Raw genomic sequence first — 18,091 nt, 5'->3', positions numbered from 1 at the left:
TTTTGGTTTATTTAGCCACTTTTTAATTGTGGTTTCTAATTACGTTAGAGATTAACTGCAGTTTAGGTTGAATCAATTTCTTGGTGGTTCATCTGTTGTCATTACCGATAGGATCCATGTGTAAAGAAAAAAATCATGCATGGGAATTAAACTGTGGGAATTCTCACATAAACACACCTGAAACACACAGCAGAAATAAAAAAAACAACAACTAAATCAATAAATACACAAAATTACCCTCAATTATTTACAATATTATACTTTAATGGCGGACTGATTAGGATGGACTTAATTTTAACTGCTTTGGGTTGTCTAATGTTAGCCTAGTTAATACTTTTTTTTTTTATTACTTTTTTTTTTTTTTTAATATAAAACCATAATCACAAAAGTATGTGTATGATAATAAAATTATAGTCTTTGTCTCCAGTGACGAAGAAGAAAAAAAAAAAGGAATACCTCAAAATTGTCTTTAAAAACTGATCTGGGTAATTGCTATCATTGCAGTCTACGTGATAATTGCTGCAATAACACAATCTTCTCACGTGTTTATATAAAAATCATTACGTAATAGTCCGTTCAATTTGATGTCCATTATTCTATTCAGCAGCGTGGCAGACTGTTATCTAAATATGCCATACAATGCAGTCCCTGTAGGAGACCCTCGACTGAAGAGCTGCAGCTCCACATTCAGTAACATGAGTCCTCCATGTATACAAACACACACCAGCAGCTCTGTCAAATTATTTGGGGAGTGTGACCATTATGGGAGCCACCGGTCGTGCGGTGGTGATGATGTGGACACTCCAGGGAGAAAGGACCGGGGGGGGGGGGGGGACGGCTTTGATTGCATTATGAACTTTTGTTGACTGCTTTCACAAAGTCCTTGAAGTGCCCACGGACTCTTTACCGTGCATGAGGTCTCTCTGTGGGGTAAGATTAGACTTGGTGGCTTCCTCTGGTTGCGGCGGTGCTCTCCCTGTCTCTCCTCCCGGGCTGAGTTAGTATTGGATTACAGGTTCACACGCTCGCTCGCAGACCGCCCGTCGCCCCGACCAATTGCTCCATTCATTCCAGCGCCGGAGACGGCCGTCGGCCTCTGATTGGTTATCAGCGCCGGTTAGGGAACTTTCCCACGGCCAGCGCGTGCTGACAGCCGGCCAGCCACTCCTCATCACCACCGGGACACACACGGGGGAGGAGGGGGCGGCCGAAGGGTGGGGGTGGGGTGAGGTGGAGGGGGGGGGGGGGGGGGACAGTCACGGACCGAAAGTCCATTGGACCGCTGTCAAAGTTTGTCCCAAAGATGCTCTATGTTTGGGAAGATCACTCACTCGCAGCTTATGTCTTGTGTCACAAAAACTTTTCAGCAAAGGCCAAGCTCTCGAGATGCCACTGACGATGAGGGACCAAGATTTAGAAGAGCTATGGATATAACTTATAAGGTTTTAAAAAAATCAAATCAAATACTTATTAAAAGATTTTGTTCTGTATAGCGAGAATAATTTTGCCGTGTTGTCTCTACTGACAAATGCATTTTTTTTTTTTTTTTTTTTTTTTATATCACATTCAGGGCATTGAAATAGCCAACGGAGTGAGACGTCTGCACTGTTAACTCCCTCTCAGATCAGTCCCAGGCGCAATAGGACATGCTCGGGCCAACTGTGCTGTCGCTCAAACAGAACACCGCTCCCCGATTGGTTGGTTCTGGGCCGGGCCCCGCCCCCATTGGCCGGCAGCAGCGTTGAAATGACACCGTGGGAAAGCCGAGCGCTTCAAACAGAGGCGCTACGGGCAAACCTGGGCAGACGCACGTCTGGGCAGACACAACCGACAAACACGGAAGGACTACCGCGGACGAATTCAGCAAAAATGAAAAGGAATCACGATTTTAGCTCCTCGGACAGCGAGCTGGACGAAACTATTGAAGTGGAGAAGGAAAGCGCAGATGAGAACGGGTAAGTCATTTTGCCCCCAAAGTATATTCTCAGTAATATTCCTCTCACAAAAGTGATCCTGGTTTGTTGATCGTTTTTAACCTTCGTGGACGTTGTCTGAACCTCCCCTTTCAGGAATATGAGCTCTCCTCTCGGCTCCATGTCTCCCACAACATCAACTCAGGTGCAGGCGAGGAAAAGACGTCGAGGAGTAAGAAAGTCTATATTTATTGATCCGCGCGCGTGTGTGTGTGTGTGTGTGTGTGCGCGCTTGCAGACACTTTGCAGTATTTCACCAGATGGTGTCGTGTTTTCCAGACAGTCGTGTAACCGTGGTGTTGTTGTCTCTCCGCAGATTATTGAGAAACGGCGCCGTGACAGGATCAATAACAGCCTGAGCGAGCTGCGCAGGCTGGTTCCCAGCGCCTACGAGAAACAGGTAAGAAAAGACGCACAACCCGAAGGAGTGTTTTAAAGTCCTCACGTGTGAAAGCAGTTCGTTCATTTGGGCTCTTTTTTTTAATTTTTATTATTATTATTGTTATTATTATTTATACCTAATCGATTTGTTCCCTCCCGCACCGAAGGGCTCAGCCAAACTGGAGAAAGCGGAGATTTTGCAGATGACTGTTGATCATCTGAAGATGCTCCACGCTGCTGGAGGCAAAGGTACACGTTCATGACAGATGCACGTATCACTCTCGATTACACGTTTAACGGGTCCGATCAAAAATGTGTTTTTTTTTATTTTTATTATTGATCTGTCATAGTCCCAAAGTCAAGGACAGAATTATTCAACCGGAGCCCCTTAAATTTATTTTTTTTGACTCACTTGTTTTGTACTATTTGATCTAATCTGTTGTTTCCCCTCACGTCCTCCACTCAGGTTACTTCGATGCTCACGCCCTGGCGATGGACTACCGCGGTTTGGGTTTCAGGGAGTGCCTGGCGGAGACGGCCCGCTATCTGAGCATAATCGAAGGCTTAGACAGCACGGATCCTCTGCGGATCCGTCTGGTCTCCCACCTCAACAACTACGCCAGCCAGCGCGAGGCTCACTCGGGCCTCAGTCACCTGGCGTGGGGCTCTGCTTTTGGATCCCCTCCGGCCCACCTGACACACCCTCTCCTCCTGCAGCACCAGCAGGGCGCACCGATGGCACCCGTACCCCGCAGCACCTCCAGCAGCCCGCAGACCCCTCTGTCGTCCACGTCTACATCTTCCCCCTCCTCCTCCTCCTCCTCCTCTTCCTCATCCTCGCTGGTCGCAGAGACTCACGGTCCGGGCAGGCGCAGCGGCAGCGCCACCCCCCCACTCGGATCAGGGCCCGATCCGGGTCCCCTCCACCACCGCTGCGCCCACCACCGTCCTGCATCCCGCCTTGATCCCGTCGTCAGCGTCCAAGCTCTCCCCTCCGCTGCTCTCCTCTTTGTCGGCGTTCCCCTTCGCCTTCGGCACCTTCCCCATCATCTCACACACCGCTGCCATCAGCCCCCCGACCCAAACCGCCAGTGTGGGCAAACCCTACAGACCCTGGGGCATGGAGATAGGAGCTTTCTGACTGAGATGAAAAACTCAAACACAATCTGCAAATAGACTCGACTCACTTCCCAGCTGAGCTGGACTCGAGGACAAGACTTTATTTTCCCTGCTAAGAAAGTGCTATTTTTTCTATGATGATGGCATCCCACAGAGGATTTACCTAGATATAGGCTTTTATTGTCTTTGTAACGTTTAATTTTTTTTTTTTTTGTATAGAGGAAAGACGCAGTGAAGGAGGGAGACCACGACTAAAACGCAAGAGTGATTTATTGTGTTGATTGATCTCTGTTCCTGCCCACCCCTTTAGAAGTTTCACCCACTGTAGTCGGCCTATCAGGAATGGCTTTTCCAGATGGTCAAGCAGTCGCTGCCTGTCAAGTTCCTGGGCGAAAGTGTCCCCCCTCCCTTTGTTTTGCTGAGCCGCAACACAAAGTGTTGGAGCCCTGGTTACAGGGCGGGTGAGGGGGTTGAGAGTCACCCCCTTTTTACAGCATTTTATGGGGTGGAATAACTGAAACCAGGTGTTTGTTTGACTAAATACTGGGAACAGAAGTTAGCTACCAGCCTGGTTGAAATAAATTTCGATTTACCCACAACCTCGAACTGTCATACGGTGCTCTTTTGTTTAAGCTTGCTTCCCCAGTAAGTTATGTTTCCTCCTCCGATTGTCTTTAACAATCGACGCTTCACTTGTTTTACCAGCTTTTTTTTTTTTTAACCAGCGTTCCCACCTTTCTTCTGATGTAAATGATGTTAGGTTGATTTTTTTTTTATCACCTTGTCTCCCAACTTATATTCTTGCCTTTGTTCAACATAGCAACACTGTCAGTCAGTAGTTACACCCCAAGAGGGAGTTTATCTCTGTCGCAGTTAAATTAGGCAATACAATTCAGACACATTTAGAAATACCAGTGAACCATTTCTGCCTGATATGTTGGTGTCTCCGAGAAAAACCTCATTGTGAGTTTGTATATTTTGGTGGTTTTACAGAGCACAAACATGCACTGACAAATCAGACTTCTCAGCTTTTCAAAGTTGTTGATGGTGGTAATGGCAACTTCCCTGCAATAAAAGAGTTCTGATAAATTACCTGTGGTTTTATCAGCATGTTTGTTCAAGTGTGTCGGAGTGTGTATGAATGTGGTGTTGGTACGGTACGTGTGTTTGCTTGTTGATGCCTGCACTTGTTTGTTTGTGTGTGTGTGTGTGTGTGTGTGTGTGTGTTTGTTTGTATGCGTGTGCGCAGTGCATGACGACGCCTGGTATCAGATGAGGCTGTTGGTTTCTCTCAGTAGCCCTCTTGTGTGTGCACAGGAAACCATTAACAAGGAGGGGATATCCTGGACAATAGCAGCCTGCCTGGCCCCATGCGCTCCGTGGGAACTGGAGGAGGGAAGACGGAGGGAGGGAAGGTTGGAAGAGGATGAAGATGGAAAGGAAGGAGGAATGGAGCATAAGGCAGGAGATGGAAAGAGGGAAGAAAGAAATGGGACGGGTAGGGGGGGGGGGATGAAAGGAGAAAGGGATTGAGAAACTGTGAGAAAGGAAGTGTGCGGCACAGAGTTTTGTCTCTTTGCCATCGTTTCAGCCGGCACCAGCTGCACCTTCTGTTCTCGGCACACCGTCACACCCTCTTCTGCTGGACCAACAGTTTGCTCACTCGCCAACGTTTCCCTCAGTCTTTCTCCAAAATATGCACTCTCTCTTTCTCCTTTGATCTTTCGTCATCCTCCTTAATCTTTCCCTCTGTTTCTGTGGGTGATGCAGGGCCAGGCAGGTAGTGATGTCAGCTCCACGCCAGCTGTAAACCACAGGGTCAATGAGCTCTTTACTGAACACAGCTTGTCTTGTGTCTCCCCCTACTGGTCATAAGTTGTTCTTCATCTGGAGATAATGGAACAGGTAGACTCCTGGTGACGGAGGACAGTAGTAGTAGTGGTGAGAATTAGAGCAAAAATACTGTTTTACATGTAAAATATCTGTATGCAAAGTAAAATACAATATATTATAAGCTAAAAGTTAAGAAATTAATAATGCAAAATGAGATATATATTCCATATTATGTCATTATTATTCATGGTGGATCTGTTTTTTTCTTTACATGGTGTTAGGATGTTTAATCAATAACAATGCATCATATTTTAGATGACTGATTATGTGTTGTTTTGTATGAAATGTGTACATACAAAGAGACTCTCCAAACAGTAATTTTTAACTAACGGCTACTTTGATGTACTGACAAAAAAAAAAAGTGCAAAGTTTTCCTTTAAAATGTTGTAGAGTACAAATATAACCAGTCTTTATACTTCTATACTTTATACTACACAATTGTAGGTTTCTCTATTTTGTTTCTCATTAAATGGATGTAAAATGAAAACAGTCTGGTACTCGTATTTTACTAAAGTACTGTAAAATCTGCTGTTTTATATCTTTGCTAAAAGTTTTACAATTACTGTGTCTCCTAACGAACAGATTGCCTCCCTGTAAATGTGACTAAACAGCTTCATAATATAAAAATCAAGATGATTTAAAAAAAAAAAAAATTATTCATAGTGAAAAACATTCAAGAAAAAAAGGACAAACAGTCATCAGTTAAAGCTGGAGAGTATTTACGGCCTCTTTCATACCAGATATGCTGTCATAGAAGGAGAAGCACAGGTGTGATTTTTTTTTTTTTTTAAGTATAATGTCTTTCTTCCTGGTAAAAAACTAAATGGATTGTAGCTCTTATCAATAATGCTAATAGAAACAGCAACAAATGTCAGTTGAATCTTTGTATTTTGGAGAAAGTTATAAATTTAAACATGTGAACTTGTCCCCTGAGAAATTATGAGGGGTGGTTTTCCATTGCATACCGATTTAACAGGCTTTCACAGACCAAATGAAGACGTGATTAAATGTGAAACAGGTTAACCTGCCATTAAAACAATCATTAGTTGGATACTTAAAAAGAGATGGTAACGTGGTGTCCAAACATTGTTGTAATCTGACGTTTTGTTTCAGGTGTTTTAAGGTTGTCGAGGAAATGAAGTGGCTTTACCTAAATGCTACTCCGGAAAGTGCTTATGGTATCTGAAAGAAGTCACTCTTAAAGACAGTTTCATTCACTGAACCCCAAATCTTTATTAACCACTGCTTGCTCACAAAGATATATGTGGAGAGGGGGAAACACACAAATGGATCGAGGAGAGAGAGAGAGAGAGAGAGAGAGAGTGAGAGAGAGAGAGAGAGAGAGAGAGAGAGAGAGAGAGAGCTAGAGAGGCAGATAGGATATTCACTGTCTGTGTTGAACTTCTGACAGTTGTTACACACACTGTAATGGTGTTGGTTTATATTTAACCAGATCAATATCACTTGGCACAAACACTAGGTGATCTACCCGCCCTTTCTGAAGTACACACTCACACACACACACACTCACACACATCTATGGGCCAACTGTGCGAGCGTGACCAACAGGGTTCAACCTCAGGCTTCAACACCCCCTGGTTACAAACTGTTCGGATGCTTTAATACACTCATATACACCTTTACAGATGGAAATACTGTGTATATGGATCATCGTTGCAGTGATTGACCTGTTATGGCTTAAAATCTTTCCCGCGCCGACCTTACAAGGGCATTTACAGTGTCTTCGAGTGACGTGCAATGATTCCAGTAGGCGCTGATGAGATTGAGCACTACTCTAGCCTTTATGAAGTGGAGAAAGCTGGGACTTATATTTCCTCCGATGTAAGATTCACAGTAGGAAGTGAAGTATTTTGTTGCACTCTGGTATTCGTAGGATGCATTTTAAACCTCAGCTGTGTTGTATACTACGGTAACACGTGACTGAAATGTGACTGGAAGCTTGGTTCTGAGGAAGTGAAGAGGCCCGCCGTTTGTCAGATGTTAGGTTTCCGGTGCTAGATGGACAGAATTTTAGCGAGCTCCTCCCGAGCTCTGTGCTAGGACTGCCTGTGTGGAGAGCGTGTCAGTGAGTGCTTAAACGGTATATATGCATGTGGAGACATGAAGAGTTTGCAGACGGAGGGGCGGAGGATGAGGATGGGCTCATTAAATGCTATAGTGTTCTCCTGTGGCACAGTCACTATCTACCTCACAGGAGTGGATGTGCAGCGACGGCCTGCAGTCCCCACAGAAAGCAAACTGTCCCCTTTCCCTCTGCCAAATTTCCTGCACATGTCCCTCACTAATTGGAACATTGGCCTAAAACTGGATGGAAAATCTCCGACCAAACACAGATCCAAATTTTGCTTCCAGATCGGCTGGGTCAAATGACTAAGTGCCCACTTGAAAGGACGAGGGAAAGGAGCCAGGATGTGGGGCCTTGTGAGGACGCAGCGAGTCACAGCACAACATCAGCTAGCTGGCAAACTCACAACAAACACCTAAGCCTGTTACCGCACGAGAGAAACCTAAAAAACCAAAATATTCTCAGGCTGAAATAAACAAAAACAACATGAAAATGAACAGAATATTACAACCATATATAAGCAGGGAGAGGAAACTTATATATAAAAATGGCACACTGCAATCAATACTTTTGCTGCTTGTATCATACTGTATATAACAAAAAAAAGAAGTATTTACAAAAACCACTGTCACTTGTCAATTTGATGTTTTCTTTTCTTCTCAATTGAAACAGAGCAAAAACTTTTTTTTTTTTTTTTTTTGGAAGAGTGGGCAGGAGACATTAATTTTTCTTTTTCTTTTTTTTAAATCATTTTTGCAAATTATTCCACCCCCAACCCCGCTTGAACCTCCCGCTGTCTCGGGGTGGCGTCTCAGGCTGTGGTAGTTTCATAGTAGTATGACGGGTGGGGAGTATGTCAGGGGTGGTGTGGAGAGGTGGGGACATGTAGGAGAAGGTGGGGAGGGGGTTGGGGGAGGAGGGAGAGGGGGTGTTCCTCAGGGTTGGGGGCGGTGGTATAGAGAGTGTTGCGGAGGTGGGACATAGAACCTGTTGGGGCTTTTCACGCTGTCACTTCTTCTTTCAACTCCTTGTTCCTGCGCACCTCCTGAGCATGCTTCTCCTAGATGCAACACAAACAGATAGAGGATGTCACGTTTCCTCACATTTGTTTTCTTAATCACTTTAACATTTCTCCTTTTTGACCTTTGCCCTTCTGATTCCCCTCTCTGTCGCCTCTTCTCGTATAATTCTCAAGAGTCATATAATCTCCCACCAACCGGACATCCTCGTCTTTGCGATTGTCTTTGCCTATTTGCTATTGCCTCATCTATGCCGCATTAACCAGCTGCTTCTTACCAAGTTAAATCCACCCAGTGACTACAAGGTGTAGCTGTTATGTATATAGTCACGTATATGAAGTAAATAATAGCCTGCTAATATATTATATGCTCAGCATGAAGAGCAAAAGTTATTATGAAAAATGGTCGACATATCTGACCTCACACTTGATTAAAAGGCTGCAACAAACAAAAGCAACAGTGCTAAATAACTTTTCACAAACATTGTGAAGACAAATGGCCCATCTAAATAGTGTTGATTACCCTAGTTTAATAATATATTTCAAATTTATTCTTGCCTTTATGAAAGCATGAATATTATTCTATATTATATAACCCTGAAACATGTATTTCTCCTTGATGCTTGTTTTGTTTTTAGATGTATCATTTAGATAAAACATTTATGGAAATTAAGCTTGATATGCTGCAGTGACTTTAGTTTTTTTAATAGCTGTTTGATTTTAATTGCAGGCTGCTAAAGTATTGTCAATTTTTAATGGTAAACACTATTTGTAAATCCTTAGTTTGAAAATAGCGATTTAAGTGATGGATTTACAATTTGCCGATGTAACACAATCAAAGCCTGTCGCTGTCATTTAGGACACTGAGGTCATGTCCTTTTTATCTTTATTTGGGGAATTTAGTGGGTTTTAGCTGAATGGCAAGGTTTAAAATCTACAAATAAAATCAAACACCTCTGTTATAGGCTGACACCAGTGTTTTTTAGATTCAACATAAAGGCTCTCACCCTCTCCTGCAGGCGATCCATAATGGCGGCCAGGTAAGCCAGCCGGTTCTCCTCGATTTGCTCCATCTTCAGCTGGAGCTTCTCCTCGGCCATGCGGCTGAAGTTGCTGTTCTCCTCCATGGCCTTCACCAGCACGTCGCGCTCATGCTCCCGCTTCTCAGCCAGAGACTGAAGTACCAGCGCCTCCTGGGACTGGAGGAGGAGGAAGAGGGGGAGGGGGAGGAGGAGGAATAGAGGAGGAGGAGGAGGAGGAGAAAGAGAAAGAGTGGTGAGCAGCAGGGACAATGAGTCAGGAAAAAAAGGTCAATATCAGGAATGTGATTTACTGAATACCACTCAGGTTTTTCTTAAAGTTTAGGCATCAGCATGAGTCAGAGGTGGTGCAGTGAATCACATTAAATGTCAGGCACAAAAAAAAATATCTCTGCTTGCCAGCTTTATTTTCTCTCATCTTTTACTTTAACTTGATGTAATATATTGAATGTTTTCTTCACCTAATTGGGCATCTGGCTCAAAAACAAATCAGTCAAACTGTGCTATTGATTGGTCAATGATTGTTTAATTGATTTGTTGGCAGGTTGATGGATTTGTCCAGTGCGGGAGTGACTGTATTGACATTCGAATCAATGGAATACAGAAATTAGCCAGTGTCCGATTCGATTTTTCATGGCAGTTCTGCGGTCGCAGTCATCAAAGTGATGCATAAATTATGTGAAATTAAATACCAGAGGAAGTAGTTATTACAGCGTACCAGCATTATTGTGTAAACTTAGTCTGGTTGAATTCCTCCTTTTGTTTTGTGTACTATTGCTGTAGTTTTGGCATCATAAGAAGTTTTATTAGACTTGATGTTTTTGTGTCTCTCGGGGATTGTTGAGGCAAACTGATACACGGCAGCGGGCTGCAGTGAGAATAATGGAAAACATCCTTACTCTCCTTCGGTCCTCAGCTGCCTCCAGTTTCTTCTGGATGTCCTCCAGGGAAATGTCCCTCTTTGGGGGGCTGGTGATGCAGTGGCCCGCATCAGACACGGGGGAGGACGGCTTCAGGATGACCTCAAAGGCCTGGCCTGAGGCTCGCTTGTTAATGGGCTTGATGTCCATGTCTGTGCATTAACAAGAAGGAAAAAAAAAAAGACAAAAACTCTCAGTGGTTTCCATATGATTTTTCATTCATGTTTGATAAACAAACAAACAAAAAAATCCTACCACCTACCTTCAAAGTCCCCCATGATGTTTTTGCGGCTCTCGGGGTACAGACAAGAGCAGATGAGTGAGAGAACTGAAATCTCCTTCATCTTCTCTTTGTAAGCTGTGGATGTAAATAGATGGTGTGTTACTTTGTTGTGCACACTTACAGCTGCACTGCAAACACATAAAGACAAAATATTAACCTAGTAACACAGAAAAAGATGAAACATCATTAACCTACTTCTTCCTCCACAGGAGGTCCTTTATGTAAATATCAAGATTTTTAGAGGAATAATTATTCATCATCTCCTCCAAAATAAAAATCTCATCAAAGGATACCGGCTGCAGATGAACTGCCTTGGGTTTTGTAGAGATTTCGTGGTTTTTGTTTACCACCAGCTGCGAAGGGAGCGTGATGGATGTGTCCTTGCTTGGCCTAAATTCCCCAACAGCCACGATGTTTTCATCCCCACAGGATTCTCCACACATCATTAGCTATGCATTTTATTTTGGTCTATTATTTATTAACGTTACCGGACCAATGCCCTTGTGGCTCCAAGATATTCTATAGGTAAAGCCACAAAACCTCACGGATTGATTTCATCTTTTCAGGTAATTTAAGAAGCAAAGACGGCAGGATTTACATCACATATTCAGATCATCTTTGGGTTTCGTATCTTTTGGTAGGTTTAGCTTATAAGCATCACAGAGTGTTATGATTGGCCATCCAACGGCAGCTTTATGGTCCAAAAGGTTAATAAAACTGAGGCAAAGCTGGCATCAAATTATATAGGCTGTGTTTGGCAATCGTCTCAATAAGGAGTGACAAAGTGCTCCAAAGGGTAGACAGAAAAAAAACAAATGAAAAGAACAACCAACCTTGTCTAACCTTGTTTGTTTTTTTTTTTTTTTTTTTATTCTTGTGTCTTTGGCACCTACTGCTTTGTAATGTGAACCTCAAGTTCAGCAGCAGTCCCCGCAGGGAGAGAGGCAAAAATATCCGCAACACTGCAGGTTGTGAAATACTCTCCATCTGCACATATAGCTGCAGCGCTCCGTCAGGGTACACTGCCTCACGGTGAACATTTGCATGCCAACTGTCATAGTATGGCATAATCCATCACCCTCAGCACCGAGCCTGCAGGACTGAAATGTGGCACATTGATTCATGATTTGCAGTGGGCTACAGTAGCAAAGCCAGAAATGAGATTTACTTTGAAAGAGCTTCTCTACGGCAGGGTACGGTGTACAGTATGATTAATCCAAATCCTCCTCCTCCTCACTCTTATTCCCTGCTCGCTCTCTCTCTCTCTCTCCTCTCTCCGTGTCTCGCTCTCTGCCCTGCAGACTGGCAGACGCCACAGTAATGTGATAAACTCTCAGATGTAGCTCTCACTTCTCTCTGATGGCCTTGTTAACCTCTTCCCTGAGGAGGAAGTGGGAGAGTAAGAGCATTGTAGGGGGGAATGATACAAATAAAATGAAGAAAGGAGAGAGGGATGAATAGGAGTGGAGATAAAAGTGGAGTTTGTTCGAGACACGGAAAGGAGTGCAGTTTCTCTGAGATGAAAGAAAAGAGTGGAAGAAGAGAGAGGGAGATGGGGTGGGGCTTCATAACAATGCTAACACCTTTCTGATATAAACAGAAATATCAGACAGGAGGATTAGAAACAAGCAACGGGGGCATCTCCCGGTGGAATCACTGCCGCCACCAGCTGCCCCCCCAGGACAGCCCAATGGAAGCAGCCACCTCAGGTGGAGAGCACTTTAATTTGTAATTAGCGGACTGCACCATTTCTGCTGATGAGAGGGTGGGGTGAGGTTGGGATGGGGGGGGGGGGGTTCGCATTTGGAGGGTTGTCACTTGACAAAGCTGTGTATACGTCAAGACCCCAGCAGCCATTTTCTCATACAGACAATCCCACTTGACAGCTCCAGGCTCAGACAGTTAACAATTCACTGGAGCAGGTAATTTGGGTTAAGTACTAATGGAGCAGAGCAGCAGAGATTCTTGTTCAGTGGCTGCCAAGTTCTGCATGGGTGGAGCCTTTTCTGGGCTTGGTGATGTTTTCAAACTTCAGGTCTCGTGTCAGTGGGATGTCATCAGAAGTCTTGTTTTGTCCGATCAAGACTAAAAGATATTCCACTTACAATGTTATTATCCAGAGAAATGCAGGAAATCACATTTTAGGAGCTAATATAATCATATGGAATTATCAAAATACTTTCTGGTTTATTTTCTGTTGATAGACTAGTCGACAAATTCGCCAATAATTGCAGCTCTATTGTAGATTGTTTAGTATTATCGGCGTTATAGTATTATTTGACATAGATAGGCCGGTGCTTTTACTGTGACTGCATCTGGGTAAATTACATTTTGTTCTTATCTCGAAGAATACCCACCCACTCAGTTGAAACCACTCTCTAACTCAAAGCCACAGATGTTTTCCTTTTATATACCTAATCAAAAATATATGAGATTGTGAAAAAATATTAAAGTGCCACTGTTTTTCTCTTGAGGTAAAAGATCTTTTCCTTGCACTCTAATATACGCTCTGTCCCCGAGGATCAGATGTATAGAGATGAAAAATGATCCAGGATGACACTCTGGACACCTCAGCAAGTGTCCAAACAGGTATCTGTTTAAAGTTTAGAGCTGAGTTTCAGACATACTGCGTTCTTATGTCACTCTGAGTTGAGACAAAATAATGTCAGGCTGCGATGACACCACTTTAATGCTCCCACTCCACTCCTACAGGCTGGTTTTGACCAGTCAGGTCTTTATCCTCCCTCTCGGAGAGCTGCTCCTCCTGTCCCAACCACAGACACAGTCATCAAACTGCAATTCCTCTTCCAATCCATCAGCCGGCGAGCACGGATCATCAAAATCGACTGCACCTCCTCCCCCGCAGGCATCCTTCTTCCCCAGCGCCTTCTGCATCCTCGAGCCTCCGTTTCATCTGTTGCTGGTGTATTCTCCCTCTCAATCCCTCCCTCCTCTTCCTCACACTCTCTCCCTATATCTTCACCCACACTCTCTGCATTTCCCAGAGCTTCAGTTCTGTGTCAGCACAAACCACCACACCTCTATTGGGTAGTTATTTTCCCCGGCCACACCTTCCTTCATCTCGTCTTAAAGACCCAACCCCCGCTATTATGAGAATTTAATAGGTAGTCACCTTACCTATGCGGTAAAAGCCACGCAGGGTGAAAAACAAATGAAAGATACTGTTTGCAGGGCTATTAAAGTCGTCGCACAAAATGTGACCAAAGCCCTACTGCCCTCCCGGGTGCAATAGCCTCACAGCAGCACAGGCTCTGCGTACGTGTTTGGCCCTTCACGGTCAAGCCACACGGCAACAATATCATCACAGAATTATGACGGTATCACAAGAGCAAAATTGGCTGTTAAATGAAACATTATGGCACCCAGACGATGAAAGGCAGGTCTGGTCGTTTGAAAGCAGGCGTGGTGGCGAGATTTCTCATACCGCACCCTGTGTCCGTTCAAGGAGATCAATGTAGGGCTAAGAGTAAAAAATCATTTTCAATTAAACGCTTCGTATTTTGGTTTTAGAAATGTCAGTGATATCTTAAAGGAAAAATGCCTTGTTTTGTTTTACTATCAGAGAAAAATAAAAAAAATTCAGTTGATCATCAAGAAAGCAGCAAATTCTCACATCTGTAACAAAAGAATCTTTGGGCTTCTGATGACTGAATAATCAATTATTTGACCGACTGCTTCAGATCACTGCATTGACTTTGCAGAATAATACTGTGCCGCAAAATATTAAGGAGCAACTGAGCCTCTGCCCATAAGACAAAGGTTATATTGCTACGTCCATAATCTTCTGGGTGTTAAAATGTCTGAACTACTGATGTCTATATTTACATGTGAATCAGGTGATGAGCACAGAACATACCATCACCACCAGATTGATGTCACTACTTCCCCCTAAAGAGCAACAGTCATCTGAAACAGTAATGGGAGTGTGCGGCAAAGATCGATGAGACTCACCGATAAATCAGGATGAATTATGAGTCCATGAGACTTCATGCAGATGCCCCATAGCAACAATAGTGATGGAGATGATATCTGAATGTAATATAGCAGAATTTGGACACGGATCATTGCTCAAAACTGGTGTAACTATTGTCCGAGTTGCTTCTGTTTCTGTGTACAAAGGCATTGATTTTAGGGCCCCGGCTGAATGACCACACCTAAATGGATGTGACGAGTGTGCATGATAAGGATCAGGGAAAGTGCTTTGAAGCCTTAATGTACAGGGGAGCGGCTCTGAGTTTATTTGTAGGATAGTATTTTAGTATTCAGGATATCTCAGGTCAATCTTAAAGAAAAAATAAAACATTTGCATAAATGCAGTGGTATTTATCACGCGTTGTAGTTCTTATATGTAATAGTAAAAATTCATCGACCCATGAAACCTGAAGAATTTTTGCTCCAATATCTCCGAACTATGAAAACAAGGATTACGTTTCCTATTCGGTTTTAAAAGTGCTGCTGTGTTTCTGTAAATAGACTAAAGTCTAAATGAACTCAACGACCTGGCGAGTGCTGACTGGCATGATGGCGCTTTTCTCCCAGAGTGTCTGCTCTGTGCCCATCCCATTCTGCTGTCCACACTCAAATGATGGAGAAAAAAAAAGAGGAGGCGTAGGAGGAGGAAGAGGAGGAAGAGGAGGAGGAGGAGGGGGGGAGGGGGATGAGGAAGCGAGGGGGGGGGTGGGGGGGGAATAATTATAACAGTGAGGGTTTAGCTGCTGGTGTCTCTGAGCGCAGACACCGGGACCCTTACCACTGTCCCTCCGCATGCCCCTCCATCCATCAAGTGCTTTGTCAAGCAGGAGACAAACAGACTATCCCCAAGACTGTCCACACACACACACACACACACATACATCGCACTTCTTCTACAAGAGCACACACACTTGCCTTAATACCTGCAGATCACATCCTGTGTCTATAGTCCTGAGATGGCTCACAAATCGAGTGAAATGTTCAAACAATCAAATCCAGACAACTGCTAATAAATCACGTCTTAATATGGAAATTCACGTTGGCACAAATACAAGGCCTTCCACCTGCCACAACATGCAATCCCATTTTATTTCTCCATTTATATAGGCTGCAAATAGCTGCAAATCATAGTACCCTCAAGCATCAATAATAACACAATTATTGAACATAATAGCCCACAGTTAGTCAATATAACCTTCCTAACCGGATTGGCGTCTGATATTTCTGAGACGACATTCATTTTCATCGCCAGTCCTAAATTCTTCCCTCGACTGCAAAACAGGTCTGTATAAGGATGCTCTCCTCTCTCCTCTCTTCTCTCCTTATTTCATTCATGTCTTTAGCGGTCACCCACAAAATTGGTTCAGCAGGCTTTTACACTTACAGCTACATAGGATGGCCTAATTTTATTAAGGAGATTTGTCACGGTGAAATCTCTCCCGCCCCGGAGAGCGGCTGCTTTGCTTTGAAGGGACCGGAGATGTTGGGTGGGGTCGCTGGCGCTGCATTATGCTGCACGGCTCTGAGTCAGGCGGTGAGGGGCAGGTGCGGCAGGCATCGACTAAATACTGCTGTGAGGGGATAAAAAAAAATCGCCCTGCTTTTATTTATATTGATTCGTTTTTTGTTTTTTGTTTGTAATTTGCAGTGAATGAAAGAAAAATAAAATATGCGTCACCAATATGGCAAGCTGAAGCCCAAACTAAGCCGTATTGATCTGCAGTAATTTGGATTTAAGATCAGACAAAACCCACAAAAATGACCGTTAACAGACAAAACGAAACATTCAGATGGAAAAAAATGTGGCTTTAGAGTCACAACTTCATTAAATAGAAGTGACATGCAGAGGAGTTTGGCCGCTCCCTCTTATCAGCCCTCAGCATCCTTTTGTGCCATGGGTGTCGCCACTGCCTCTCATCATCATCAAACCTGCGAAGCTGCTGCAATCTCAGATACAAAAAAAAAATACAAAAAAAAAATAGAGGTTATATGTTTAAAGTGCAAAACTCACCGATTGCGGTCTTAGCCATTTCTGTACGGTGGTGCCGGGGCGAGTTGACCGGAGGAGTGAGCGTCAGTAGCTGGATGCTGTATCTCGGGGTGAAGGGACTGCTGTTAAGGCACTGAGTCAGCAGAGACGGGGGCTGCCGGTGCGCCTGGTGGTCTGTAATGAGCTGCGTCGAGTCCGCGGGAAATAACTAGAACAAGACCGGAAGTGAGCACACTCATCCTGCAGAATAAAAGCATAAACCTGTCCAGTCATGAATACACGGAGTGACACAATTATGCAGATTATATCATACCCGTTCCATGATGCAGCTGCACCGATTAGTCAATAACTTGTTTGATAGTTCATCAATCTAATTAATCACTAATCAAAAATTGCAAACCAATACCCCAGAGCTTCTTCACGATTTGACCTTGTGATATTTTTTAATGTTGTGGGATGACTTGCTGGAGGAGATCAGCAACGTCCCTTTTAAAAACTCACTATTTTAGACTTGCTTTTTATTGATGTCATTGTACCAGTGTTTTAGTTATCTTAAAGTTTGTTTTCTTATTTTTTTATTGTATTTTATCATAATATTCTATGAGATGTTACTTTTAAAAAATGTATGCAAAGTGCTTTTTAACTTGTTTAAAAAAAACAAGCTATATAAATAAAGGTAATATTATTATTACAGACAAAAGTAAATTGAAAATATGTCAGTTTTGGACATGCTGTTCTTGAATCAAACAAATTAGGCCATATTAATAAATACAATCACCTATTTAAAAAATTAAAACCAGGATACTCACTGTCCTCTGACACTTTATTGTCAATGCCAAACAATCAATCAATAACTAAAGAAGTAAAACTTAGAATATTAGGTTAGGTTTTTTGATATTAACTCTTATTGTACCAGCAGGAGTGAGAATATTTTCAAGGTGTTCTCGTTTTACTCTGTTTTATTTGTTCATTATCTTTTTTTTTATCACAGCCCACTTAGTAATCTGTATCTTATTTATTTTTAAAAACATGTCCTTGATTTTAATGTGCAACATTATGTATACAATGTTTTTTTTTCGCATAACATCACAAACTAGAGGTGGCTGTGTGCTGAGTACTTATTGTTTAGTAATTGTAAAGCCATCCTAAAAACGGTCTGGAAGCCCCCAAAACATGACATTGAAGATGTAGCCTTAGTGTGGTTTAAAATGTTTTATTTTGAAATGAATATCCGGAACTGTCCTCTTATGATCGATACGTCTTGACACTGGGCCGGTAACGTGTGTTCAGGAGCATGTAGTGCATTCTGCCTCACTCCCCTCTCCTCCAGCCAAAGCCCTGACAAACCTAATGTCCTCTTGTGTTTCAGAGCTGGGCCTCTGCTGTGACAGCTGA

At 43.2% G+C, this 18,091-nt stretch overlaps 2 protein-coding genes across 2 annotated transcripts; one reads left to right on the top strand and one right to left on the bottom strand.

Moving 5' to 3' along the window:
* Positions 1-1,758: 1,758 nt before the first annotated feature.
* On the top strand, positions 1,759-4,565 carry hey1 (hes-related family bHLH transcription factor with YRPW motif 1). Its single transcript, XM_069176697.1, is given in 6 exon segments — positions 1,759-1,955; positions 2,070-2,145; positions 2,290-2,373; positions 2,522-2,603; positions 2,821-3,244; positions 3,246-4,565. Coding segments are annotated over 6 exon segments (1,002 nt in total). The 5' UTR covers positions 1,759-1,869; the 3' UTR covers positions 3,496-4,565.
* A 2,009-nt stretch (positions 4,566-6,574) lies between these two features.
* On the bottom strand, positions 6,575-16,869 carry stmn2b (stathmin 2b). The gene is made up of 5 exons (XM_069175839.1): positions 16,718-16,869; positions 10,693-10,788; positions 10,410-10,582; positions 9,478-9,669; positions 6,575-8,512 (listed from the first exon to the last, which is right to left on the bottom strand). The coding sequence occupies exons 1-5, from the start codon at positions 16,734-16,736 to the stop codon at positions 8,453-8,455; spliced, it is 540 nt and encodes a 179-aa protein (XP_069031940.1). The 5' UTR covers positions 16,737-16,869; the 3' UTR covers positions 6,575-8,452.
* Between the last annotated feature and the right edge of the window lie 1,222 nt (positions 16,870-18,091).

The sequence above is a fragment of the Embiotoca jacksoni genome, unplaced genomic scaffold (assembly GCF_022577435.1).
Source record: "Embiotoca jacksoni isolate LCO1_2020_lvr unplaced genomic scaffold, fEmbJac1.0.p SCAF_7, whole genome shotgun sequence".
Classification (NCBI taxonomy): Eukaryota; Metazoa; Chordata; class Actinopteri; family Embiotocidae; genus Embiotoca; species Embiotoca jacksoni.
Note: the sequence above shows the minus strand (reverse complement) of the source record. Positions and strands in the feature narration are given on the sequence as shown.